Source organism: Triturus cristatus, chromosome 11 (assembly GCF_964204655.1).
Source record: "Triturus cristatus chromosome 11, aTriCri1.1, whole genome shotgun sequence".
Taxonomy (NCBI): domain Eukaryota; kingdom Metazoa; phylum Chordata; class Amphibia; order Caudata; family Salamandridae; genus Triturus; species Triturus cristatus.
The window spans coordinates 1106594836-1106622511 of record NC_140594.1 but is presented as its reverse complement, the minus strand read 5'-3'; the positions used below and the strand labels follow the sequence as shown (position 1 = coordinate 1106622511).

General features: G+C 49.1%; 1 protein-coding gene across 6 annotated transcripts in view; it reads left to right on the top strand.

Moving 5' to 3' along the window:
- Positions 1–27676, top strand: part of LOC146786089 (eukaryotic translation initiation factor 4 gamma 1-like) — a 582378-nt gene that overhangs the window by 466871 nt on the left and 87831 nt on the right. For all 6 annotated transcript variants that reach the window (XM_085635562.1, XM_085635561.1, XM_085635558.1 and 3 more), the window contains one exon: positions 15946–16080. In XM_085635562.1, the coding sequence (XP_085491688.1) occupies positions 15946–16080 (135 nt within the window). The remainder of the gene's footprint in view (positions 1–15945; positions 16081–27676) is intronic.

Here is a 27676-nt window from a genome sequence, read left to right as displayed (position 1 = left end):
GATTTCCACCACGGTGGCGCTCCGCCGCCACGCCTGGATGCGGTCCACGTCATTTTCCGGGGATGTCCAGAACACCCTCATGGACATGCCCTTTGATGGCACTCGCCTGTTTGGTGAGAAGGCGGACAGTGCGCTGAACCGCTTTAAGGACTCCCGGGCTACGGCCAAGTCCTTGGGCCTCTCGGCTCCGCGGGCGCACACCTCCGCTTTTCGCCCCTTTCGTGGCCAAGGAAGGGGCGCCTCCTCACGTCCGCAAAGCCACCAGCCGCAGAACCAACCTGCGCGCGGTCGCGGACGTGGCTTCCGCCGTGGCGGAAATGGAGGCCGACGTGGTCAGCCCACATCCACCCCGGCAGCATCCGCCTCAAAGCCTTCCTAGTCCGAGCTTTCAGGCCCATACCACGCCAGTGGGCGGCAGAGTTCGCCATCACCTGCTCCACTGGCGGTCCATAACATCGGACAGGTGGGTGCTGCAAATCGTCCGAAGGGGCTACTCCCTCCCCTTCGAGACGACCCCTCCAGCCATGCCACCACAGCACCACCGTATCTCGGGGGATCATTTGGATCTTCTCCGCGAGGAAGTTTCAGCTCTCTTGGCCAAGGGGGCCGTCGAGCGCGTTCCGAGTCCAGAAGTAGGTCGTGGTTGTTATTCCCACTACTTTCTGGTTCCCAAGAAGGGCAAGGGGGGCCTGCGCCCTATCTTGGACCTCCGAAACGTCAATGCCTTCCTCCGAAAGGAAAGGTTCAAGATGCTAACGTTGGCTCAGGTTTTAGCTGCCCTAGACCCTGGAGACTGGATGGTAGCGTTGGACTTGCAGGACGCATATTTCCATATCCCCGTCCTGCCGGCCCACCGGCGTTACCTGCGGTTCACGGTGGGCCAAGAGCACTTTCAGTTTACCGTGCTCCCCTTCGGCCTCACCAGTGCCCCTCGGGTGTTCACGAAAGTGATGGCGGTGGTCGCAGCTCATCTGCGCAGATCAGGGGTCCCAGTCTTCCCCTATCTCGACGACTGGTTGTTGAAGGCGGGCTCGCCCCAGGCAGTCGTCTCCCACCTCCAGACTACGGCAGATCTCCTGCATTTGCTGGGGTTTTCCATCAACGTGCCGAAGTCACACTTGAGTCCCTCTCAGAAGCTCCTCTTCATCGGAGCGGTTCTCGATTCGGCGCAGTTCCGGGTCCATCCACCGGAACAGCGGGTCCGGGATATACAGGCCCTGATTCCCATCTTTCGGCCTCTATCCCGGGTTTCGGTCAGGCTAGTGTTGCGGCTTCTGGGGCTGATGGCCTCCTGCATCCTACTAGTGCATCACGCCAGGCGGCGCATGCGGGCTCTGCAGTGGGACCTGAAGTTTCAGTGGGCCCAGCATCACGGCAACCTGTCCAACCATGTCTTGATCTCGGAGGGTACTGCACAGCAGTTGCAGTGGTGGCTCACGGACCGCGAGTGGGTCAAGGGCAAGAGCCTCTCCCTTCCCCAACCGGAGCATGTCGTAGTGACGGATGCGTCCCTCCTGGGATGGGGTGGCCATATGGGAGAGGCGGAGATCAGAGGCCTCTGGTCTCCGGCGGAGTCTCGTCTCCACATCAACCTGTTGGAGTTGAGAGCGATCCGGCTTGCACTGAAAGCCTTCCTTCCCTCTGTCAGGGGAAGTGTCGTGCAGGTGTTCACGGACAACACCACCGCCATGTGGTACTGCAACAAACAGGGCGGGGTGGGGTCGTGGACCCTTTGTCAGGAGGCTCTGCGCCTCTGGACATGGCTGGAACACCAGGGCGTCACCCTGGTGGTTCAACATCTGGCGGGCTCTCTGAACGCCAGAGCAGACGAACTCAGCCGCCGGTGCATGATGGATCACGAATGGCGTCTGAACTCCGAAGTGGTGCAAGGCCTCTTTCAGCAGTGGGGAGAGCCTTGGTTAGATCTATTCGCCACCGAAGAGAACGCGCAATGTCAGCAGTTCTGCGCGTTGGAATTTCCAAGGCGGCACTCGCTCGGCGACGCTTTTCGTCACGAGTGGAGTTGCGGTCTGTTGTACGCCTTTCCGCCTATACCACTTCTGCCCAGAGTGCTGAAGAAGATCAGGCGCGACCGGGCCCAAGTCATCTTGGTGGCTCCGGATTGGGCACGAAGATACTGGTATCCCGAGCTACTCAGTCTGTTGACCGATCCCCCGATACGTCTGCCCCTTCGGGAGGATCTTCTGTCGCAGCAGCAGGGGACGGTCCTCCACCCGAACCTGTCCAGCCTCCACCTCCATGCGTGGAGATTGAGCGGCGGCAGTTGATGCCATTTGACTTGCCTCCTGAAGTCTGTGATATCATTCTGGCAGCCAGGCGTCCCTCCACAAAGTCGGTATACGCCTGCCGGTGGAACAAATTTGTGGCATGGTGCACAGCAAAGGCTGTGGATCCCCTTTCCGCCCCTCTTTCTGAGGTTCTCCTCTTCCTTCTTTCTCTGGCCCGGCAGGGCTCTGCCCTGGGCACCCTGAAAGGTTATCTTGCTGCCATCTCCGCCTTCTTGCGGCTTCCTGATCAGCCTTCTCTTTTCAAGTCCCCTGTGGTTACACGCTTTCTCAAAGGCATTACACACACGTTCCCTCCTGTCCCTTTTGTAATGCCTCAGTGGGACTTGAATCTGGTTTTGACATTCCTGATGTGCGCTCCCTTCGAGCCTCTTCACAATTGCCCTCTTCGTCTTCTAACTCTAAAGACTGCTTTTCTGGTAGCCATCACCTCGGCTAGACGGGTGAGTGAGCTCCAGGCTTTATCTTCAAAGCCTCCTTTTCTATCTGTTCATCCGGACAAGGTTGTCCTTCGGCCTCGTCCCTCCTTTCTTCCTAAAGTGGTGACTCCATTTCACCTTGGGCAGTCTGTCACCTTGCCCACCTTCTTTCCGCCTCCGCATCCTTCCAAAGAGGAAGAGAGGCTCCACCGTCTGGACCCAAAACGTGCGCTCTCCTTTTATCTGGACCGCACAAAACAGTTCCGGGTGGACGACCAGCTTTTTGTTGGGTACGTGGGCGCTAAGAAGGGGAAAGCTGTGCACAAACGAACCATCTCTCGGTGGGTCGTTTTGTGTATAAAAATCTGCTATTCCTTGGCTAAAAAGGACCCTCCTGTTGGGCTGCGCGCCCATTCTACTCGGGCCACGGCGGCTACTACTGCCTTGGGACGGGGAGTCCCTTTGCAGGACATCTGTCAGGCGGCGACGTGGGCTTCGCTACACACGTTTGCCAGGCATTATTGCCTTGACAGCCAAGTCCGGAGGGATGGCTTCTTTGGCCGTTCTGTCCTCCAGGACTTTCTGGTGTGATCTTGGTTCGCAGACCCACCACCGGGGATGGTATTGCTTGGGTATCTATTCTAAGGTGAGGAATCTAACTAACGTGTTTCTTTCAGATGAACAAGTTACTAACCTTCGGTAACGATGTATCTGTAAGAAACATTAGTTAGTTAGATTCCTCACCGACCCTCCCATCCTCCCCGTTCTGCGAACTGACATCTAGGGTTAAGGTTGTCCTTTCAGGCCCCTAGATTTTATTTTTGGCACCAGTGTCGGTCTTTGCATGGCTCTGCGTTCCTGGCGCGGAAGGCTATGTACAAGAACTGACGTCAGCGCGCGAGGGCGGCGTCTAAGTACTCCGACGACGTCATCCCGGCGCACGACGCCGACGACGGACGCGGAGCCGCAGACGACGCCTAGCGACGCGCAAGGGGTATTGCTGACGAAAAATCTTCCGGATCCAGTCTGACGCCTGGGGATATTCTAAGGTGAGGAATCTAACTAACTAATGTTTCTTACAGATACATCGTTACCGAAGGTTAGTAACTTGTTCTTCAGCAACCTAAATGGCATTCCGCCAGCCCCCTTTTGGCTAAACTACACTGGCTCCCAATTGCACAACGCGTAGCTTTTAAGACCGGATGCTTAATCTTTAAGGCCCTGCACTGTAGAAGCCCCAAATTTATTAGTGGCCTGATCGTGAAACATATTCCTCGTCGCAACCTATGGTCTAGCCACCTCCGGTTGCTTGCTACCCCTACCATCAAACTCAAACGCCAGGGGGGGCGCAGGTTTTCGTACCTGGCGCCTGGATTCTGGAACTCACTGCCCCTAGACATCAGAGCGCAGGAAAACTTAATGGGATTTAGAAAGGCCCTTAAAACATGGCTGTTTGCGCTCTCACTCGACTAGCTTACCCGCCGCGTCATTTTGCAACAATTAGCGCCATGAAACCTTCCGTGACCGTGCGCTTTATAAATATCTATTAACATAACATAACAGGGCCCTTAATGTAAGCTAGGTCTGTAGGGGCAGCCCTGTATATTTTCTCAATTCTAGGATTGATGATTCTAGTCCTGACAGGGTCTTTAAATACTTCTGTAGCATGTTTAATCACCCCATTGAGCATGGGTAAAGTGGATGTGGACCTTTGGGTGGTGTCGAAAGTGTCCATTAAAAAAATCTTCTTCGACCGGTTCTGTATGTAAGTCGACCCCGTTGTACTAGGCAGCTCGGTGTATTAGCTGATTGAACCCCATGGTATCTTCTGGTGGGGAAGGCCTAGCGGGGTAGATGTCATCTTGTGGGACGTTAGGGACATCAGGCGTATTATAGTCATCCCAGGGGTCAGGTGAGCCTGGTGGACTGGGGTCATCTAGTGGCATGTTGTTGTCACCGTCCTCTGTGTCATCATATGTGTCGTCGTCATCTACCGGTGTAGGGGATGGCGAAGGAGAACGAGGTGGGGGAGGAGGAGGTGGAGGAGGTGGTGGTGGAGGTGGAGAAGGTACCCTAAGAGGTGATGTGGCTATATCCCTCTTTTTAGGTGGTGGAGCTGGTGCAGGCATGTCCAGTGGTCTTTTTCTGGAACTGAGAGTCAATTGACCGGTTTTAGGGTCTTTAGTTAAAGTTTTTTGTTGAGGGTCTGGTTGAAAAAGCTCTTCTGAAGAAGGTTGGGTGTTCAGTGTTGACGGTGTCGGCATCGAGGGCTTTTTCGGCGCTGGCTGCGGAGCGGTTTTGGGCTTCGAGCCATGCGATTTGTCAGTCTCTGTGAGCTTCTTCGGTGTCGATGCTTTTTTCGGCTCCGAAGAGTGTGAGTCCGAACTTTTGGGGAGTGGCTTCTTCGTCGGCTCCGAGTGTTTTTTCGGTGCCGGGGAGTCACTGGTTGGAGTCTTCGGCGGCCAGGGCTTCGGGCTGGAAGTAGCGGTCGGCCCGGAGGAAGGGTGCGGCTTCTTTTTCGGTGCCGATGATTGGGTTTGGGCACCGGTGGCAGGCAGACTCGAGCCCGAGTCGCCGGAAGGCTTGGTAGGCTTCTTTGCCGTGCCCGAGGGCGGAGCATGGGAAGCAGTGTGTCGGTGTGCACCTGAGCTCGAAGACGTGACCGATGCCTTAGTTGTTGTAGGGAGTGGGTCGGAGTCGACGTCTTTACTTACGACCCGCTAAGCTGGAGTCACTTCTTCGACATCGGAGTCATCGGCTTCGGAGGCGCTGATGAGCTCTTCTTCGACCCGCTCCTCTGGCACCTCGACGCCCTCCTGTAAGATGTCGTCTGGGATCGAACTGGACGAGCGAGCCATGGTTATTCGAGCTCGTCGATCCCAGATGGCCTTCTTCGAGCGGAAGGAGGCACAAGCCGGACAGTCTCTGGCCTCGTGCTCGGGAGAGAGGCAGAGGTTACACACCTCATGCAGATCGGTGTGGGGAATCTTTGACCCACATCGAGGACACTTTTTGAAAGGCGTCCTTTCCATGAGCCAGATGCCAAGGCTCGAGTCGGCCCAAAGGCCTTCTTTGATGAACGGAATCGCAGACTGGTAGATATGCGCGCCGATTAGGGTTCGCGTTCGAGACAATACCATCGTAAGGGTGCAGGATTGCGCGTCGAAACAGGAATCGGTAACCGTTGCGAACTGGAGCGCGAGAAACACATCCGAACCTGATGGCGGAAAAAAGCAATCTAAGGATGGAGCCGATGCCCATGCGCACTATCATCCTGGGGAGGAGTCACCTACCTCGTGACTTCCAAAGACTTTTCCAGGACAAAAACAAGTGCAAACATCCGGACCCAACACCAGATGGCGATCTATGCATAGTGTGCAATCTGCAGCTCATATGCCTCGAACATGCTACTTACCAGTATGCATCTGTTCTTGGCATGAAGAGCTGCAGAGTAGTACACGCCCACCCACCTCCCTGGGACCTGTATCTGTTCCAGTTCTATCTTAATTAGATACACTTACATGGACATCTATTCTATTTCTTACAAACTCCATAATTTCCCTTCATGGCGAAAAACAATCTGAAGATGGAGTCTCTGCCCATGCGCACTATCGTCCAAGGGAGGAGTCACCTATCTCATTACTACAAAAGACTTCTTCCAAGACAACAACAAGGTGCAAGCATCTGAGCCCAACACCAGATGGCGATCTATGCACAAGTGTACTACTCTGCAGCTCTACATGCCAAGAACAGATGCATACTGCTAAGTAGCATTTTCCTTCTACCCAGATTGTGATTTACTTGGAGCTATTATGCCCGCTATTGCCAGTATCTAAGGGAATCCATTGACTTGACAGTAGGTGGTGCGACACCCTTACCTTGTTTCTCGGCTATAGTGACGTTGCCGTCATAGGTCCTGCTAAGCGTTTCTCTGTTGATTTCTTCTTTTTAAGATATTAAACTACAGGCGCAGCTGATTCTACTAGGAGCGTCTATGCCCTACATCTACATAATTAAAGGTATTTTACTCAGTCCGCAGTGGGTGGTGTGTTACCTTAAAACCCTACGTTTAGCCACAATTAGAGTGCCCAATGCAGGCCCTGAGTAGCGACCTTTTCAATTGTTTTCTGTCTTTAAAAACGGATTTAGTCACAAGCTCAGCTGATCAATCCAGCTTGTTGCTCTCTCTGTACGTGACTCAGGGACCCCCTCTGGCGCACTATTTTTCCATAGGAAGTTCTCTGAAGCTACACCGTTCTTTTGCAGGTGCTTCCGCTCTCGTGAATTTGGAGCCCATGCGCCCACCATCCCCCACCAGCCCCCAGTGATGGGCTTCTTCCACAGTAAATTTTGGAGCTCAGGCCCTTTAAATAGTTTGTGAGCCCTTATGGCAATGCCATTTTTAAGGTGTTTTTAGGTGTCGCCTGACCCAGCGCATGCGCTGGTCTGGCAAGACTTATTGAGAGGGCTCCAAAAAGTGCTACCAGGCCAGCCTGGAGCTACAGTGCATGTGCGCGGGCACGCGTGCCGCGTTTTACCGCGATTACTTTCACTTTCGCGGCCGCTTCGATGTTTGATCGCGATCGCTATCACTTTCGCGGCCGCTTGGCATAGCCAATAGGTCTCGCTTTTGGGACCTTAAAAGTATTTAGTTATGCAAGTGTTGCATGGCTAAACACTTAAAAGGTCCCAAAGGCGAGACCTATTGGCTATGCCAATGCTTGTTATGCTTTGTCCCTAGGTCATCTTCCCTTCACCCCTGTCCTGATGAAGACCCCGGCGTAAGGGATGTAATAACGTACACATCTAGGGGTCGAAACGTCGACATCAACATTACTAGCCAGTTTGATCAACAGCGATTCATCACTGTGTTACTACTATTATTAATAATGTCTATACTTTGTCTATACTTATTTTTGACACAATTGTGAATTCTCGGGCCTAAGATATGCGCCCTGTGTACTTTAAACAACAGATTGTGTGATTTGCACTTGTCTTGTATCCTCACCAAACACCCCCTACACTTTCACAACCCCCTTCTCCCTTCTCTAGGGGCACTTTGTACAGATTTAATGAGATTACAAACCAATGTGCGCTCAGTGTGATTAAATAACACTGTTTGCCAATTATTACGTGTCTTTGAATAATTGCTTGAAATTGATGTATTTTGTTTGTTGATCTATTGTTTACTGGGACCACTGTTCCAAGGTACTATCCCTGGAACACGACGAAAAAGACTGCAACGCGTGCCGGTCGTTCCGATCGAAAAAGACGCTCTGTGACCGTCAGGCTCGACGTCACGAAATGCATCAACAAAGCGGCTCTGCTCCGGACTCTGACCACGAGGAATCCCACGTGCAGGAAGCCGAAATAGAGGAAGAACACATCTCTGTGTCCGAAGCTGACTCCGACGCGAAAGACCAAGCAACACCGGGTCAACGTATCGTGAGTACTGAGACTTCCTTCCCCTACCACTTGTTGCAAAAAAAGGCTCCGGCCCCTCCTCTGCCCTTGGGCCAAGGTTGGCACTGACAAAATGTTTTGAGCGCCCCACCCTCGGGCTCGGCACTGAAGCACAAGGAAAAGCCTTCCGGCTCGGGCTCGAGTAGCCCCCATGCCGGTGGCGAGCCAAAACTTTCGGCGTCAAAACCGAAGCATGTTGTGGTAACCATTCCACCGTTATCAAAGAGTAAATCTTCAGAGCCGAAGGGTTCGGAGCCGAAACCTTCGACGCCGAAAATGGCAACCAAGGACAACACTTCGCCAAAAGAGCCACTGTCCAAACAAAAGACTTTGTCTAAAGAGCCTCGGTTTGACGTTCCACTTTCGGATCCGAAACAAAAAGATCTGGTAATAAATGCAGAAACTGGACATATCCATGCCAAATTGCCTGAAAAAAGGAAGATGGACCTACAGGAGGATTACCACATTCTTCTAAAGAAGAAAAATTTGGTTACTAACCCTTCTCCACCTTACATTCCACCTCCTTTATCCACTGATCCAAACTTACTCATCACACCCACAAATGCACCACCACTACTGTCATCTGACCCACAAGATGACAAGATGAAGAGGATGGGTACGTGTATGTGGATGGGTATAGGCCACAGGATACTGACCCATGGGACTATTATGACACCGACCCAAACACGGATAATGATCCTGATTTATATCCGTCCAGACAATCACCACCCGATGACAATATAGGATATAATGAGCTACTTAACAGGGCTGCTCATTATCATGGAGTGGAACTGCATATGGAGGCTTTATAAGAGGATTTCTTATTCAAAACCCTAAGTTCATCTCAAAAAGCCACTCAGACACTGCCAATGCTTAAAGGGATGCTTAAGCATACATACGAGATCTTTAAAGATCCTGTGAGGGCAAGAATCATCACACCCAGGGTGGACCACAATATAAACCTGCACCTACTGACCCCGTCTACATTAAGGGTCAGCTGCCTTTAGACTCTTGTGGTTTCCAATGCTCGTAAGAGAGCTAGCTCACAGATCACAGGTGAAACCCCTCCTCCTGATAAAGAGTCGAAATTAATTGATACCTCAGGCAAAAGGGCAGTGTCGCAAGCATCCAATTATTGGAGCATTGCTAATGCTCAAGCTTTGTGAGCTCAATATGATAGGGCTCATTATGATGAGTTAGAAAAGCTCATGCAATGTCTACCTGATGGGCATAGATCAAAGGCTAATGACCTTATTCAGGAGGGCAAACTAATCACAAATAACTCTATCAGATACGCCTTAGATGCAGCAGAAACAGCAGCCCGAGCAGTAAACACCAGCGTACTGCTATGCAGGCATGCTTGGTTGAGAATTTCAGGATTCGAGCCTGAAGTGCAAGCCTCCATTGTCAACCAACCATTTGACAAGGAACACCTCTTTAGTCCAGCAGTTGACACTGCGCTGGAAAAAATGAAAAAGGTGACTGAGGTCGCTAAGTCCATGGAGGCTTTGCAGTTAGCTTCAAATAGGGGATCCTTTCATCAATCCTTTTACAGGGGTGGCTCTAAGAATATATCCACAGACAATCCCTCCTCCTCTTACAAGGGCAACAACCAAACGCCCTCATCAAGAGGCTATTTTAGAGGTGGGGTTAGAGGAATCAATTGAAAGGGAAGAGGCAGAGGCAACTCAACACGCACTTCCCCCGCAAATAATAAGCAGTGACTTCTTTTCACTACCCTCGATCATTCCACTCCTGTTGGGGGGCGTCTCTCCCAATTTCTACCTGTCTGGAATACAATCACCTCAGACAAATAGGTTCAACAAATTATCCAATATGGTTACTGCCTGGAACTTACAGACAGTCCCCCAAACATTATTCCAGGATTACACGCAATGTCACAAGAACATCTCACCCTTCTCAAGCAAGAAGTTCTCTTTCTGTTACAGAAAGGAGTTATAGAACCAGTCCCATTACAATATCAAGGGGCCGGTGTATACTCCCTGTACTTCCTAATTCCCAAGAAGGACGGCTCTCTAAGGCCTATTCTAGACCTCAGAGAACTAAATCTATACATTCAGTCTGACCACTTTCATATGGTAACACTGCAACAAGTGCTCCCACTCCTTCTGCAAGGCGATTTTCTCTCCGCTCCGGACTTACAGGACGCCTATTTCCATATCCCAATACACCCTGCTCACCGCAAATACCTCAGATTTGTGGTAGCAGGCCAGCATTATCAATTCAAGGTGCTTCCATTCGGAGTAACAAACGCACCCAGGGTTTTCACCAAATGCCTGGCAGTAGTCGCTGCTCATCTACGAAGACAACAAATTCATGTCTTCCCATATTTAGACGACTGGCTCATAAAAGCCAGCTCACAACAAAGCTGCCTAAGCCACACTCACAGAACAGTGCAGTTGCTCCACAATCTTAGATTCACACTAAATCTGTCCAAATCCCATCTCCAACCATCCAACACTCAAACATATTTGTGAGCTACTATAAACACACAAAAGGCTCTGGCCTACCCCAATCCGGCCAGAGTTCACAATATGCAGGCTCTACTCTCTCAGTTCCAGCCTCAACACTCATTACCAGCTCGAATGTTCATGCAGTTACTAGGAATGATGGCGTCTTGCATCCTGATAGTCCCTTACGCAAGACTTTAAATGCGTCCCCTGCAGGAATGCTTAGCACATCAGTGGAACCAGGCTCAGGGTCTATTATCAGATCTAGTGTTTGTGGACAGCCGCACCCATCGCTCTCTGCAGTGGTGGAATGCACAAAACATTTTAAAAGTGCGGCCCTTCATCGACCCGGTTCCACAGATAGTGCTAACAGCAGATGCATCGCTCAGGGGTTGGGGAGCTCATCTCCAAACGCACACAATTCAGTGCATTTGGAGCTTGAAGCAGAAGCAGCTTCACATAAATCATCTAGAGCTGCTAGCGATTTTTCTAGCGCTCAAAGCGTTTTAAGGTCATCTAGTATGCAAAACTGTCCTGATTCGTACAGGCAACATGACAGCAATGTACTACATACAAACACAGGGGGGGCACACACACTGTCCAGCGGTCACAGCTAGCACAGACCATCTGGAAATGGGCCATACGTCACAAAATATATCTCTTGGCACAACACCTTCCAGGAGTAAACAATCAGATTGCAGATCTGCTCAGGCGTCAACACAACAGATCCACGAATGGGATCCACACCCTCAAGTTCTCCTCCCATTCTTTCAAATGTGGGGCTTTCCAGACATATATCTGTTCGCCACAAACCTAAACGCAAAATGCCCAAGCTTCGCAGAAGGTATCCACACTCATTGTCCAGAGGCAATGCACTATGGATGAATTGGTCAGGGATATTTGCCTACGCTTTTCTGCCTCTCCCACTCATTCCATTAGTGGTTCGGAAACTCGCACAAGCGCCCCTGACACTAATCCTAGTTGCCCCCACATGGGCAGGCCAACACTGGTTCACAACCCTGTTGGAGCTCTCAGTAGTTCCTCACCAAAAACTACATCTCACACCCAATTTCCTCACCCAGAGCCATGGAGAGATAAGACATCCAAACCCCAGTCAGCTCAACCTTGCAATCTGGCACCTGAAATCTTAGAGTTTGGCTACCTTAATCTCCCGCCAGACTGCAACAATATTATCAAAGAGGCTATACGTCCCACCACAAGAGCCTTCTATGCAGCAAAGTGGAAGCAGTTTGTGATATGCTGTAATAACAATCTAATCAATCCGCTTGATGCTTCAGTTCAAAACATTGTTATTTGTTACATCTGCAGTGTTCAAATGTAGTGTACATATCCATACGCTTACATCTTGCTGCAATAGTTGCATACCTCCAGAATAGACAACATCTGTCTCTCTTCAGAGTGCCTGTCATTAAAGCATTTATGGAGGGACTTAAAAGAATCATTCCCTCAAGACTTCCACCTGCTCCAGTGTGGAATCTCAACACTGTCCTCACCAGACTGATGGGGCCACCATTGGAGCCATTGCACAGATGTGAGCTGCAATTTCTCACTTGGAAGGTAGCTTTCCTCATAGCTATCACATCACTAAGGAGAGTAAGTGAGCTCCAGGCACTAACCATAGAAGAACTCTTTTTACAGATGCACTAAAATAAAGTAGTTCTTCGGACCAACCCTAAATTCCTACCCAAGGTCATTTCTGCCTTTCATATCAACTAATCTGTTGAGTTGCCGGTGTTCTTCCCTCAACCAGATTCTCTGGCAGAACATGCTTTACACACCTTAGATGTTAAAAGAGCATTTCTCTACTACGTTGGAAGGACAAAACCTTTCCGTTAGACAAAAAACTATTTGTGGCTTTTGCTCCACCACATAAAGGCAATCCCATATCAAAATCAAGTATTGAACGGTAGATCGTCAAATGCATTCAAACATGCTATGCAAAAGCAAAACGAACATTGACAATTCCCCCTAGAGCGCACACCACACACAAACTAGGAGCTTCTATGGCATTCTTAGGAAATATACCCATAGATGACATAAGGAAAGCTGCAACATGATCTACACCTCACACATTCACAAAACACTATTGTGTAGATGTGTTAGCAAGACAGCAAGCTAGTGTGGGCCAAGCAGTTTTACGTACACTATTTCAGATGACTGCAACAGCTACAGGTTAGCCACTGCTTTCGGAGATAACTGCTATATAGTCTATGCAAAGCATGTGATCTACAGCTCACATGCCTCGAACGGAAAATACTACTTACCCAGTATGCATCTGTTCTTGGCATGTAGAGCTGTATATTCACATGCATCCACCCGCCCCCCCAGGTACCTATACCTGTTGCAGTGACATCTTACTTAGATACATGTATACATGGACATCTCTTTCTACTACTCTTACTAACTCCATTATCACCCTCTGCGGGAAATCAATCTAACAATGGAGACGATGCCCATGCGCACGATCAACGAAAGGCCTGGAAAAGACGTATTCGAAGAAAAACTAAGTGAAAACATCCAGACCCAACACTAGATGGCAGGCTATGCAAAGCATGTGAATCTACATCTCTACATGCCAGGAACAGATGCATACTGGGTAAGTAGCATTTTCCTTTACTTGCCTGTGCCAAGTGCTGCTTGGTTCTAAAATAAAACATAAATATACTTTTTTTATATTTGCCTAATTTGTCTGTATTCTGTCTCTGAGTGTGTGTCAGTCCTTGATAGAGTGAATACAATAAATGCTCAACCCACTCTCTGGATAAGCCTAACTGCTCGCCCACATTACCACAAAGAGAGCTGTTGGTACTTACCTAATTTAGCCTCTGCTATACCTCTGGGGACTCTGTGCACACTGTATCTCATTTTGGTATCGCATATACAGAGCCAGCTTCCTACATTAAGTCATTACAGATCTGGGGTCTAGCCTAGGGGAGCCACATAAATACCGAATTTAGGAAGCGTTTTAGGGGAGTAGCAGGTGGGGCCAATGGACACCTCACTTGGGGTGACTACACCCTCTATTGTGCAACCCTCCTGAGTGAGGTGGCCTAGACCTAGCCCTGATTGGAGGGGTCCCCCCATCCTCAGGAAGGGGAGACTGAAAAGTATGCTTCATCTCGCTTCCCCCCACCTTAGGGGTGGGGTTGGCAGAGGTGGGCACACCTATCTTTTTGAATTTTCCCTCCCAAAGTGGGGGTGTAAACCAGGGGCTGACATCTGCTGCTAGCAGCAGAGGCTGGGGGTCGCATTAGAAAGGCATCAGGCCTTTGAAGCTTCCCCCTTCGAGCACTGGCCCATCCTGGTGGAGGAGGCTTGACACCTCTGCCCAGGATGGGCATTGTTTCTGGTCCCAGAGAGCAGGGGCTCTCCGCCCAGGTGTCCAGAAACATGTCTGGTGGTGGCTGGCTGCCTACAGTCTGTCAGCGTTGGTCGGAATTCAGCGGGCACCTCTGAGGCGCCCTCTGGGTACATGGTACAATGAATCCCACACTGGCATTATTTATTTGATTTTTTGAAAGGAGTAGTTTGATACCAAACACTCCTATATTCAGTAAAGCCATCATGGTGCTTGGGAACTCAAGTTGTCGAGTTCCTAGCCCATGTACTCTTTATGGCTTCGGAAATGGTGCCCAATATTGTAGGAGCATATCTGCTCATGCAGATACGTCCTCACCTGTAGTATAGTGCACCCTGCCTTAGGGCTGTGAGGCCTGCTAGAGGAGTGACTTGCGTATGCTGCCAGGTAGTGTTAGCTGGCATTGCACCCAGACAGGGTTTTGTTCCTCCCAGGGGCATGCAGGCTACAAGGACAGTGGCATGGTCCCAGTGAGGGGGATCCCAAGGGACCCTCTTCCGCTCTCAGGCCCTAGGTATCCAGGGGACCAGTTACTAGGGACTTGAAGGGGGCAGAAATACCAATTGGGAGTTTGTTTTAGGGAAGGAGCACTGGCACAGGGCATCTGGTTGGCAGGGACCCTGTGCACTGCATTTGAAACCACATCAAAACCAGGCAAAGTGTGTTTGTGTGTGTGGGGGTGGGGGATAACCATGCAAAAGAGGCACTTTCTCACTCTCCAGGTGCCAGCCTGTCTGCCTCAACAATGGGGCAGCCTTCCTCCCAGATGTTACACAGCTGCCCTTCAAAAGCTGCACTTACACAGCTGCCCTTCAAAAGCTGCTTCACCTTTAAAGCCTGCCTTTTGTGGCTAACACCCAAATGGTTTCCTGCAGGAGGAAGGTGGCGTGTCCCTGGCCTGCGATTTCTGATTGTTCTTCTTCGAGTCATCTCGTGAAGCAGGCTCCATGTGTGCCTGGGAAGGCACAGAAGTTTTCAAGGCAACAGAGTGGTAACTTTGGTAAAGCTGCACACTGCAATAAGTTACATTAATTTCGACTTGGGATACAAGTGGGGATTAATGTAACTAGTCGTTTGATACCTTGGAGTGCCCACTTTGGTCGCGCTGTTCAGGAGTTAGCACAGCTGAGGGTTTCGCGTGTAACCCTGTCCTCGCCAATTGCCATCCAAGACAGTAAGAAACAGTTTAATTTGCTTTACTCTCAGGGCATGTAAAGTGCATGCCCTGCCTGTGTCCTGTGTTGCACCTGTGTTGCACCCTGCCTTTAGGATTCAGCAGGCGTGCCAGAGGGATGACTTATGCACATGTCTGGTAGAAGTGGTGGGTTTGCCATTGCTTCCAATCTCAAAGGTGTGGGCTAGCAGTGCACGACTGCTCTACCAGTCTGCAGTAGTGGACTGGAGGACTTGTTTTTGCCTGGGGGACCTCTGGGGTGGCACAATCAGTGCTGCAACCCCTTGGGTACCCCAATAACTTACATTACCAGGGTATCATTTACTAGGGACTTGCAGGTAAGTTAGCCATTTCTAATTGGGTATAGCCAATTCGACATACACGTTTAGGGTTGTGACTCTTAGCTCTGATTAGCAGACCTTAGTGCACTGAGTCGAAAAGCCAACAGCAGCGTTTGAAAATCTTTGGGGGGACCATACAGAGTAATTTCCTTACATCTCATATCTCCTTCCTTGTTTGTGAATGAAAAAACATTAAGAAAACTGAATAGCTGAGACTGAATGTCAAATAGCAGTATGTGTGATGCAAAAATAGAACATGGAACATTTTCCTTGTGGTGAAACCGATGCAATGAGTTTGCAGATTTATGGCAGATAACTGACTGCAATCTGGAGTGTTTATGTAATGCCCTTCCAGTAGGATTAATCTATTTGCATTCATTCTTCCCCAACAGAAAGTGGAGTACACCTTAGGAGATGAGACTGAGGCACCGAGTCGAAAAGAGTTGTCATCCGATGACCTTTGCAATCAAATGGAAAAACTACTGCAAGAAAACCCCAACAACCAAAGAATATTTGACTGGATCGAGGTGGGTTCCAACATTTGGGAGTGCTGTTGTAGTTGGATATAATCTTTAGGATTATGCAATTGTACCAGAAGTAGGTATCTGATGTGTGATCTGATTTTCTAGCCTTGATCTTTCTTACATTTATATGATTGAATCATTTCCTGTTATAAAGGAGTTAGTCCCAAGTTACCTTATAAAAGCCTTTAAGGCATTTACAATGTCATTATTAGCAAGTTGAATCAATATAAAAGACCCAAAGTCCAACCATTGAGAGAGGGGCCATTCTTCTGTTCCCCTTCCCTCTCCAGATGGCATCTCCCTTCAGATTTCTACCACAAGTCATGTGGAGAGGCTTACCCAGAGCTTCACTGCCTTCAGGCAGACACATCTACATTTACCCCAGAATTCCTTTTCAAAACCTTTTCTTTGAATGTTGTCATCCACCATCACTTCGGAATTAGATAAAATGGGTATATTTTTTTTAATTAAAATAGAATCCTTTTCAAAGTCTGAGGATTGTGAAACAAAGATAATCCACTCACAGGGTGAATCTTTAACATTCACCCCTTTCATAAGGCTGTGACTGCAAAATATGGTGGAAATTGTCAGCAAAGAATCGTGATAATTATGGGGACAGGTTTTTGGTGTGGTTAAAGAAATTATGAGTTCCCTCTGGGTATGCGTCAGGCCAAAGCACTCCTTCTGAGATTGGTGGGGGGACGACATAAATGCCATGTGTGCACCGTTAAATTATGAAAACCTTCAGCATCTTTAACTGGCTTTATCATCTTATGTGCCTCTTAAAGTCCGTAAAAGCTTCCACAAATAATCCTACAGGCCTCTCTGCTCCTGAACTTGAGGTACTGAGAACGTCTGGCACCACCATCTTCACCTCAGCTTAAAAAGATGAAGGCTTGGTCAATGAATTTACCCTTTAAGAGGACCTCACCACACCCACTGTCTACTAAGTGAAAATACCTGTCCATGACATCCCATCTGCAAAGTATCTAGCAAGAACAGTGGCCATCGAAGACTGAACTATAAATTAGTGTTGAGTTTACAGTGAAACTTAAAGCTGCAATACGCCTCCAGCATACATTCCGTAGCAAAGTCCTGCTGAATGTGAAGGTGCTTGAAACTGAACAAGAGAAAATCTGACCCAGATGACCCATTTGGTGTGACATACAGACCAGGACAATTAAAGGTGTAAAATGTCAGACCACAGCGCAAGAGCATGGGTACTCCCCTTCCTGCTACCCAGAACCACAGCTGTATTACTGCATTTATCTTCTTTTTACAGATGGATCTGGTGACTTGGTGGACTAATGCGTCCACTGTAGGGGCCTGTGTATGCCCTCATGGTTATAGGTTAAAATCCCATCAGGTCTACTCAGCCTTTCATCCTGACTTGGATAAAATAAGTACCATTGAGTTGGGAATCAATAAACATCTGTTCTCTCCTAGGGAATTTCCATGTATAGTCATAAGCACTGAATAGTTCAGCCCGCCTGCGGGGACCCCGGAGCAGTTCGTCCATATTTATCTTAAGTGGAGATTTTCGCCTTTCTTCAAGAAGTCCTGTAAAGACACTAATGAAAAAGACAGATAATGCAGCCGATATACCTAGGCTGCAATTGCCAGATTCTTCATCATTAAGTCAAAAAAGGGCCAATGCATTAAATAAGAGTATAATTTGAGATACTTAAGAAACAGTACAAATCTCCTTCATAAACCCCCTTTTTATGATAGAGTTGAGTAGCCCCATAGGCTGTCATTATGACTAAAATAGAAAGCTATGCCTTTAAGAAGCCAGAGACCACCAGTATCTCATCATGCCCAGCTGGTGGCAGTTACTTCACTTCTTTTTTCTGGCTTCTGCTGACAGGACTCATATATGTTTTTTTCTCCCCACAGGTCTTTCTGCTTTTTTAAACTTTTCCTGTGATTTTTTGACAGATAACAGGTATTTGGTCAAACAAAATGCCTTCTTTAAGTGTCCTCGCTGTGGCAGGAAAAAGGCAAAAACAGACCCTCATGAGGCCTGCATCATCTGCCTTCCTTCCACTCATCTTCCTGCTGCCTGTGACATCTGCAGGAGCTTTCCAGGCGACCGAGAAAAGATTTGCAGTGCGTCAGCAAGCACAATCTGCTAGTGGGACTTCAGAGCAAGGGGAAGGTCAGTCTCCTACCAGGGCTCTTCCCTTGGCCTCCAGTGGCCATGGTAGGTCTTAGAGGTGTGTTTCTGGAAGAAAACTGCATCGGTTTCAGTCGAGGCATGGTATGGCGGCAACATGTTCGCTGTAAAGGACTGGCTCAGCGTCTCCGCTCGCTGTCTACCCAACACAAGTCAACATCAAAGGACTATACACCGTTGAGCCCTCACCGGCATATGATGTCAAAGTGCCAGGTCGCCGTTGACATAGTGGAGGCTGTTGACGTCAAGAGCTAAACGGCGACGCGAGAAGTCAGCGTCGCGGCCACACACAGAAGAATAATTTATTAATCGGAGTCTCACCATTCCAGGGCTCCCTCACCTTTTCTGGTTTTAGTACAGTCTCCTACTCCTCCTCCACCTCCAATACCAGCTCCAGCACAAAATGATCCGTCGCTTCTTTCAGTGCCACCTCCAGCACCTATAATTCCAGCTCCTTGGCCTTGTACATGCTTACGGTCGCGCCACGACTCACAACATGGCCATCATCCTTCTGGGTGCTTTTCTACTATGTCAAGACATACCTATTGTCATAGATCACACCAAATATCAAGATCCCAACAACACATTACACAAGATTATTCTTCTACTAGAGACTATTCACCAACTCTGTCAGACTCTCCACTGCATGTCTCGACGGTGGATGACATTCCTACCTTTCAAGAGGTTCTAGTCCGAGGGGCGGCCAAATTAAATATACCGATGTCTGTTCCAACACCGTACACATTGGTAATCCATGGGACACTACACCAGTGTATGACTTCAAGGCCTTTGCCTCCCCTTGTTCCGGGTCTTCTCGAGCCCTCCATTGATTTGTCCCTCGCACCAGCCGTTGCTTAGCCTGCCCGATCCAGGCTTCAAAAATATACCGGCCTCCGGACCAAGACCCCCTTGTTTCCAATCTCTGACGCTCCACCTGACTCTGTGGTGGTTTTGGCTGCACGCAAGTCTCACGCCACCTTTCCTTCCCCTCCAGATAAGGAAAGCGGAAAATTTGATTTTTTAGGCCAAAAAGTCTGCAGTACAACAGCCATTTCTTTGAAGGCAGCCAGTGCTAAAGCCCTGTTAGGCAGTTACGACAGAGCCCTTTGGAATTCCATTCAGCATTTCGCTGCGCATCTGCCAAGAGACAAACGGGAGGACTTCCTAGAGCTCATTAATGAGGACGCAATGGTCTCAAATCAGGTCAACAGCGCTGCAGATTCTTCCCCCCTTGCCGCTCATGATTGTCATGGAGTGTCCTTGTGGATACAGTCTTTGCTCCAGCTTACATCTCTAAAACTGGAAGCAAAACACTGCAGTCAAAACTTGCCATTCTATTTGGAAACCATACTGACGAGATGGCAAGGATGGTAATGGGCTTGAAAACATTAAAAGCTGTGGGCATGGTGAAACCCAGAGAACAGCGCAAAGCGTGCCGGCCTTACCACACCGGTTTTACTCGGAGGGTTCAAATCCCTCATTGGCTTTCAGGAACTTTACATCAGAGATCCTACCAGCCTCAGCGCAAGCGAGCCAGAGGATGTTCTGCCCAACAGTCCACCCAAGGTGGTAAATGATCAGGCACAAAACCTTTAGTCATCCCTTCCCCCTCTTCTGTTATCCACTCTATTAGTATGAAACATTTCACATTACCTGGCAATGTGGGAACACATCACCAGAGATACCTGGGTCTTAAATATTGGGAAGAATGGTGTGAGAAAGTGCCCTCTTTCTGCATGGTTGCCCCCACTTTTTGATGAATTGCTGTTGTACTTTGATTGAGTGTGCCCTGGGCTCCTGCTAATCAGGTACCCAGGGTCTATGTTCTTTCCCTAAAACTGCAATGAAGCCTAAACCCAATTGGCATCTCTGGCCATAGGTCAGTTCCAGGTAAATGGTACCACAGGTACCCAGGGCACTGTGACCAGAGAAGGCCTCTAAGGGCTGCAGCACTTATTGTGCCACCCTTAGAGGTCCTGTACAGCTACACTCACACACTGCCTTTGCAGGCTGCGTGTTTTGGCACAGAACAAAGTGAAGAGTCGACATGGCACACATCCCTGTGTGCCATGCCTACAACCCACTGCCCTGGCATAGGTCAGTCATCCCTCTAGCTGGGTGCACTATACCAGTGGTGAGGGTCCAGGTGCATGAGCCCTGTACCCCTACAGTGTCTAAGTCCATTCTTAGACATTGTAAGTGCAGTGTTGCCATTAAGAGTATATGGTGCTGGGAGTTTGACATTACGAACTCCACAGCACCATAATGGCTACACAGAAAACTGAGAAGTTTGGTATCAAACTTCTCAGCATATTAAACCCACGCTGATGGCAGTGTGGGATTTAATGGAAAATGCACATAGAGTGCATCTTAGAGATTCCCCCTGAAAATTAACCTACCACTAGTGTCCAGCTGCCACCACCAAACATGTTTCTGGACCCCTGGGTCGAGAGCCTGCTGTTCTCTGGGACCTGAAACAATGCACATCCTGGGACAAGATGCCAAGCCTCCTCCCCCAGGATGGGCAGGGTTCATGAAGGGGAAGCTTTGAAGGCTTGGCGCCTTTGTGAGCTTCCCCACTCCAGTTGCTGCTTTCAGAAACTGGTCCCCACTGGTTCTGACCCCCACTTTGGGCAGGAGAACGGGCGGGAAAAACAAGTGCGGAAGAGAGGCGTGCCCACCTCTGCCAACTCCACCCCTCAGGTGGGGGAAGCGAGGTGAAGCACAACTCTCAGTCCATGCCATCTTGAAGATGGGGGGACTCAGACAACCAGGGACAGGCGCATGCCCCACTCCCACCGGAGGGTGGCATAACAGGGGGTGTACCCGCCCCAGGGACTTTGTCTCCTGTGAACACCAGATTTGTTCACCTGCAACCTCTGTCTCTGGCTGGACACTGAGAATCCGCCCCACTCTGCACCTGCCATCCACGGCCCGAGCTCTAGTGGGCAAACACTACAAGGAGGTCACCCCAGCGATCCTGACCCGAGACCGGCAACTCCTGACCTGCCTCAAGCCTCCAGCCGACGCCTGCAGCCTAAATCCAGAAGGACCCCCTAACCGCGACTAGGAGCTGGTAAGAAGATCCAACCCCAAAATGCACCCCTGCACCTGACGCCCCACGGCCTTGTGTGCCCAAACGGACGGTGATTAACCAACCCATATCATCCCGAATTACCTCTCGAAGTGATGGTCGCACCCAGAAGACCTTTGTCCCCAAGCCTGCAGTATCTTTCCAAACTGGAGGTTCTCCATTGAATACAACAGGGCGTCCGATGTCGAAACAGCACTCTGCACCCGGCCACCCTAGTGCCGCATAGGGTGCACCTTTGCTGCTACTTTGTTTCCCCATTTGCCCTGAGCTAAAGTCCAGGAGCTTTACTACCACAGCCAAGTGGCCTGCTAGTCAGCAGACACCAACCGGAGGTCCCCTATCCCCCATTGGATAACATTGGGCCTCAGCACTTTGCACCCGGCTGCCCTAGTGCCTCTGACGGTGTAACTAGAATGCATTCTTGACCCTGGGGGACCCGAGTCTACCCCCAGAACCTCAACTCCCACTGCCAAATACTTACCTCAAAACCGATAAAACTATCTTCCTCCATAGGATAACATTGACTGTTTTTCTGTGAAAAGTTTTTAAGTGTGGAGTTTGAGACATGAAAGAAATTCTTTAAAATTGCATAATCTAACAAAAACGATTTTACTTACCTGTTTTCAGGAAATGCCCCAGAGTGGTATCTAGGTATACTACTCTGTGTGAGCCTAGTAATCTCAAAAGTGACTTACCTGCTATTTCACTAAAAAGCCTATTCAAGCTTATTTAAGTCTATGTACTGCATTTACTAAGTATTGCATTTCTCTGCATTCATACTGTAAATCAAACCAAAGTGCATATACAATTATCATTCAAACTGTATTTCAATTGCATTACTACTGTAAAGTATTTATTGCGTGCCTGTGCCAGGCTTGCTTGGTTCTAGTATAACTAAAAGAATATTTGTATACAAAAACAATTGGTCTGAAGTTCAGTCTTTGAGTGTGTGAATTCATTTGCTGGCTGAGTGTGTACAACAAATGCTTAACACTGTCCTCTGATACTGCCTTACTGCTCGACCATACTACCACAAATAGAGAGTAAGGTTCTATCTAACTTTACCTCTGCCTACCTTTGGGGTTCCACTGGACTCTGTGCACACTATACCTCACATTGGTATAGTATATACAGAGCCAGCTTCGTACAAATGGGTACTGGTTTAGGTTTACCTCCCCACTACCGTCCATTCTACTAAAGTCGTCCACTTTCCATCTCAATGTACTCTGGACTGAAGTCAACAACTTGTAGCAAAAGAAGGCGGTCAAAGCCATTCCTCTCAGTCAGCAGGGAACAGTCATTTACTCCAGGTATTTCCTAGTACCAAAGAAAGACAAATAGGAATTCAGACCCATTCTCAATCTAAAAATTGCCAGCAAATGGATTCGGAAGGAAAAGGTTTGGATGTTGGCTTCACATCAGATATATCCCCAATGACACGAGGGAGATTGTTTCTGCCCCATCGACCTCCACGATGGCTATTTACACATTCCCATTGCTAGGAAGCATCGGAAAATTTCCCAGGTTTGTTGTGGGGCACAATCATTACCAGTACACAGGCACTACCTTTTGGTCTCAAGTCCGCACCCAGAACATTCTCCAAGTGCATGGCTGTGGTAGCAGCCCATTTGAGAAAGCTCTGAATCTTAGTCTAGCCGTATCTAGACTGGCTTACAAAGGTGTCTACCTTTCAAGAAGGCCAACTACATTTCAAATGAACATGCAATCTCCTCCACCGCTTGGGTTTTCACGTCTACTTCAAGTCCACACCAGTCCAGACGTTACATTACTTTGGGGGGCCTTCATCGACATCAATTGCGCAAAAGTGTCCTTCGGATGAGCGACTGATCGATTCTTCAGAAATGTCACTCTCAAGAAGGGGAGTCTCGTCCCTTCTCGACTCAATGGCTTCCTACATTTTTCTCACTCCTAATGCTTGTCTCCACGTGAAGCCCCTCCAGGAGTGTCTAGAGGACCAGCTGATGGGCAGCTGTGATGACAGGATCACGCTTTCCTTACATGCGACATGGTCCCTCAATAGGTGGTGCTCTCCAAACAATCTCCTCCATGGGATGCGGTTTCTCCAACAAGCTCCTTCTCAGACCATTGTGACTGATGCCTCACTACTCTTATGGGGAGCCCACATGAATCGCCTCCTTATTCAAGGCTCATGGGCTGAGAGAGATGTCATACCATATCAATCTCATCAAGCTCCATGCAGTTCATCTGGTGCTCAAGGCTTTTCACCCATCATTCACCACTGACGGACAATACAACCACCATGTCATACCTGAACAAGCAGAGGGGGCACCACGTCCAGAGCCTTTTCACTAGAGGCCCAGACAGTTTGGAGTTGGCTCTTGACCAGGAACCTGAAGGTAAGAGCAACTCACCTCCCAGGCATCCAGAATGTCCAAGCAGACTCTCTCAGCAGTTCGAAGTATCTTCCGTTTGTGGGGCACCCCTTCTGTTCACCGCCTCACCACAGCAGAAAACCAAAAATGATACTGCTTTGCATCCAGGTATTACCATCCAGAGACGCTGGGGAATGAATGCCCTATAAATCGACTGGTCCAGCAAATTTCTTTACGTCTTTCCACCGATTCCCCTGATCCCAGCGGTCCTGATCACGCTTTTCAATGCGAAAGCCAAGATCCTCACCGCTCCAGGGTGTCCACAGCAATAGTGGTTCCCCGACCTACTCCACCAGTCATTGCGTCCACATCTCAAGCTCCCACGCAGGCCAGACCTACTGACGAAATTCAGTGGCCAGATGGTCCACCCCAATCTCTCCTCTTTGAATTCGGCGGTATGGCTCCTGAGCTAGTGCAGTACAGACACTTAAACGTGCCACAAGACAGCATGGAGATCCTGAAAGAGGCTAAGCAGCCTTCCACTCGCTCTGCTTACACCTTCAAATGGAAGAGATTTTGCATTTGGTGTTCAGCTAAGAATGTGGACCTGACTACTTGCCAAGAGGATGTCATTTTAACATACCTTCTACACTAAATCTGGCTTGCAATTCTCTTCCATAAAGGTTCATCTGGCAGCTCCTACTGCCTACAGGAAGTGTCCATCACAAACCTCCTTTTTCCAAATCCCAGTCATAAAGGATTTCTTAGAGGGGTTGAAGTTTTTCCCTCCCATTAGGCGTTCTTTGCCTCACTGGGAACTCAATATAGTGTTTTCTCACCACATGTGGGATCCTTTTGAGCCCATCCACAAGCCCTCTCTACAACACTTTACCTGGAAGGCAGCTTTCCTGGTAGCGATAACATCAGCTTGCCAAGTTAGCGAGATACAAGCACTATGTTCTCATGAGCCATATACTGTCTTCTCATAACCACTTTGCTAGAACTTTGCTGAACTAGGCTGGACCATTAACGCCTCCCTCGAATCCGGCACCTTCCCCGACGACTGGAAGCGGGCAGAGGTCAAGCCGCTCCTCAAGAAACCCTCGGCTGACCCATTGGAACTTAAAAACTACCGGCCCATCTCTCTCCTTCCCTCCGCAGCCAAAGTCACCAAGAGATTCGGCAACGCCCAGCTGACAACCTTCTTCAAAGAGAAAGCCATCCTTGACCCCTCCTAGTCTGGATTTCGCAGCAACCAAAGCACCGAAACCGCCCTCCTCGCCGCCACCAATGACATCTGCATGCTACTCGACCAGGGCCACAATGCGGCCCTCATCCTACTAGACCTCTCCGCAGCCTTCGACACCTTCTCACAACGCACTCTCACAGCCAGACTCCACGACGCTGGTATACGAGGAATCGCCCTCGACTGGATCCGCTCCTTTCTCTCCGGCAGAACCCAAAGGAGCAGACTCCCACCCTACCTCTCCGAATCCACAGAGATCAACTGTAGAGTACCCCAAGGATCCTCGCTCAGCCCCACGCTCTTCAACATCCACATAGCCCCCCTCGCCGCCATCGTCGGCGGTATGGGCTCAGCATAGTATCCTACGCCGACAACACCCAGCTCATCCGCTCCCTCACGTAAAACCCCGAAGACACCAGACTCTGTTTCCAGAAGGAATGAAGGACGTTGCAGCCTGGATGAACAGCAGCTGCCTGAAGGGCAACTCTGAGAAGACAGAGGTACTCGTCCTCGGACCCTCCTCCACCACCTGGGACAACACCTGGTGGCCTTCCGCCCTCGGAAACCCTCCCATTCCAACAGACCACGCCCAAAACCTCAGCATCATCCTAGACTCCTCCCTCACCATGACCCGCCAGATCAACGCCGTCGCCTCCACCTGCTTCAACTCCCTCCGCAAGACCTTCAAGTGGATCCCTCCCGAATGCAGAATGACCGTCACCCACGCACTCCTAATCAGCAGACTGGACTACGGCAACGCTCTCTACACCGGAATCAACAGAACCCGGCTCGGCTACACAAGCTCCAAACCATCCAGAACACCGCAGCCAGACTCGTCCTCAGAACCCCACGACATGCACACATGACCCAGCACCTACGAGACCTCCACTGACACCCCATCCAGAAGAGAGTAACCTTCAAGCTACTCACCCACTCCTACAAATCCCTCCACAACATCGGACCCAAATACCTCAATGAGAGAGTATCCTTCCACGTACCCAAAAAGAACCCCTGCTCCGCCGACCTCGCCCTGGCAGAGACCCCATGCATCCGCAGAACCAGAGCAGGCGGAAGAGTCTTCTCCTACGTCGCAGCAAAGACCTGGAACGAGCTCCCAGTCAACATCAGACGCTCCCCTACTCTGCACACCTTCAGGAAGAGCCTCAATATCTGGCTCTTCGACTGATCCGGAGCTGCACCCCTCCCTCCCCCCAGGGTCTTGAGACCCTCACGGGTGAATAGAGCGCTTTATAAAACCCTGATTGATTGAGTGATTGATTGATTGAAATCATCCGAAATTCCTTCCTAAAGTAGTGTCGGGCTTCCATGTAAACCAGACTATCTCATTGCCTGAATTTTTCCAGAATTCCTCTACTCCAGCAGAACTGTGTCTCCATTGTCTGGATGTTGTTCTAAAATATTATCTTGACAAGACAGTTCTTCGCCGAACGGACCAATGGTTTATTACATATGGTCCAATCTGCACTGGATTAGCCACCTCCAAACAATCCATCTCCAGATGGATCATTTCATGTATTTTGTTCTGCTACCAAAAAGCACACAAACATCTAGTAGCTAAACCTAAAGCACACTCTATTAGGGAAAAAGCCACTACTGCTGCTTTACTGCGCAATATCCAGATTTCAGAAATTTGCAAAGCAGCATCTTGGAAATATGTACATACTTTCACCAAGCACTACTGCCTAGACTCTGATTGTAGAGCAGATTCTCAAGTAGAACACGCATCCCTAAGAAATGTATTTGCATAAACTCTCTAGATTTCCCTCTGTCTTCTCCACCGCACTGTGGGGGATGGGCTTGCTACTCTATTCAGTGCTTATGATTATACGTGGAAATCCCCTACAAGACAAGGAATAGTTTCTAACCTGTAGCTCCTGTTCTCTCGTAGGGGTATTTTTATAAGTCATTAGCAACCCTCCCTCCTCCCCATAGACCGAGGTATACTTGTACTCTTCACATGGCACATATCGCCTTCAAAAAGAACTGAAGTAACTGCCACAAGCTGGATATGATGGGATACTCATGGTCTCTGGCTTCTTAAAGGCATAGCTTCTATTTTAGTCATATAATTGCATCTTATAGGGCTACTTTGCCCTACTCTCCCTCATCTCTATCATAACTAAGGGGTTTATGAAAGATATTTGTACTGTTTCTAAAGTACCTCAAATTATACTCATTTAATGTATTGGCCCTTTTATGACTTCATGATGAATATTCTGGCAATTGTAGCCTAGGAATATAGGCTGCATCATCTGTCTTTTTCTTAAGTGACCTTATAGGACTACCTGAAGAAAGGTGAAAATCTCCATTTAAGAAGACATATATTGAGAGACTGTTCAGGGGTCTCACTACCCCCCCCCCCCACCCCAGGTGGAACTATTCAGTGCTTATGTCTTATCATGGAAATACCCCTATCGGAGAACAGGAGTTAGAGGTAAACTATTCCTTATTCAGCGCCAAGATAAACTTTTGGGTGAACGAACGCTTTACTTATAGACATGTTATAATGAATGGATGGCTGAGAAATGGATCCAACTAAGACTGTCACCAGGACTCTCCAGCTGTACCTGTACAACTGCTCAAAAACTTGCAAAATGATTGACTACTATACCCAGTTTCAAGCAGAACCTCGCCCCATCCTTCACCTCTGCCTCGGACAATGTCCCAAAGCAGCCTTCCTCACTGCCAACCATGCCTCAGTCTGAACA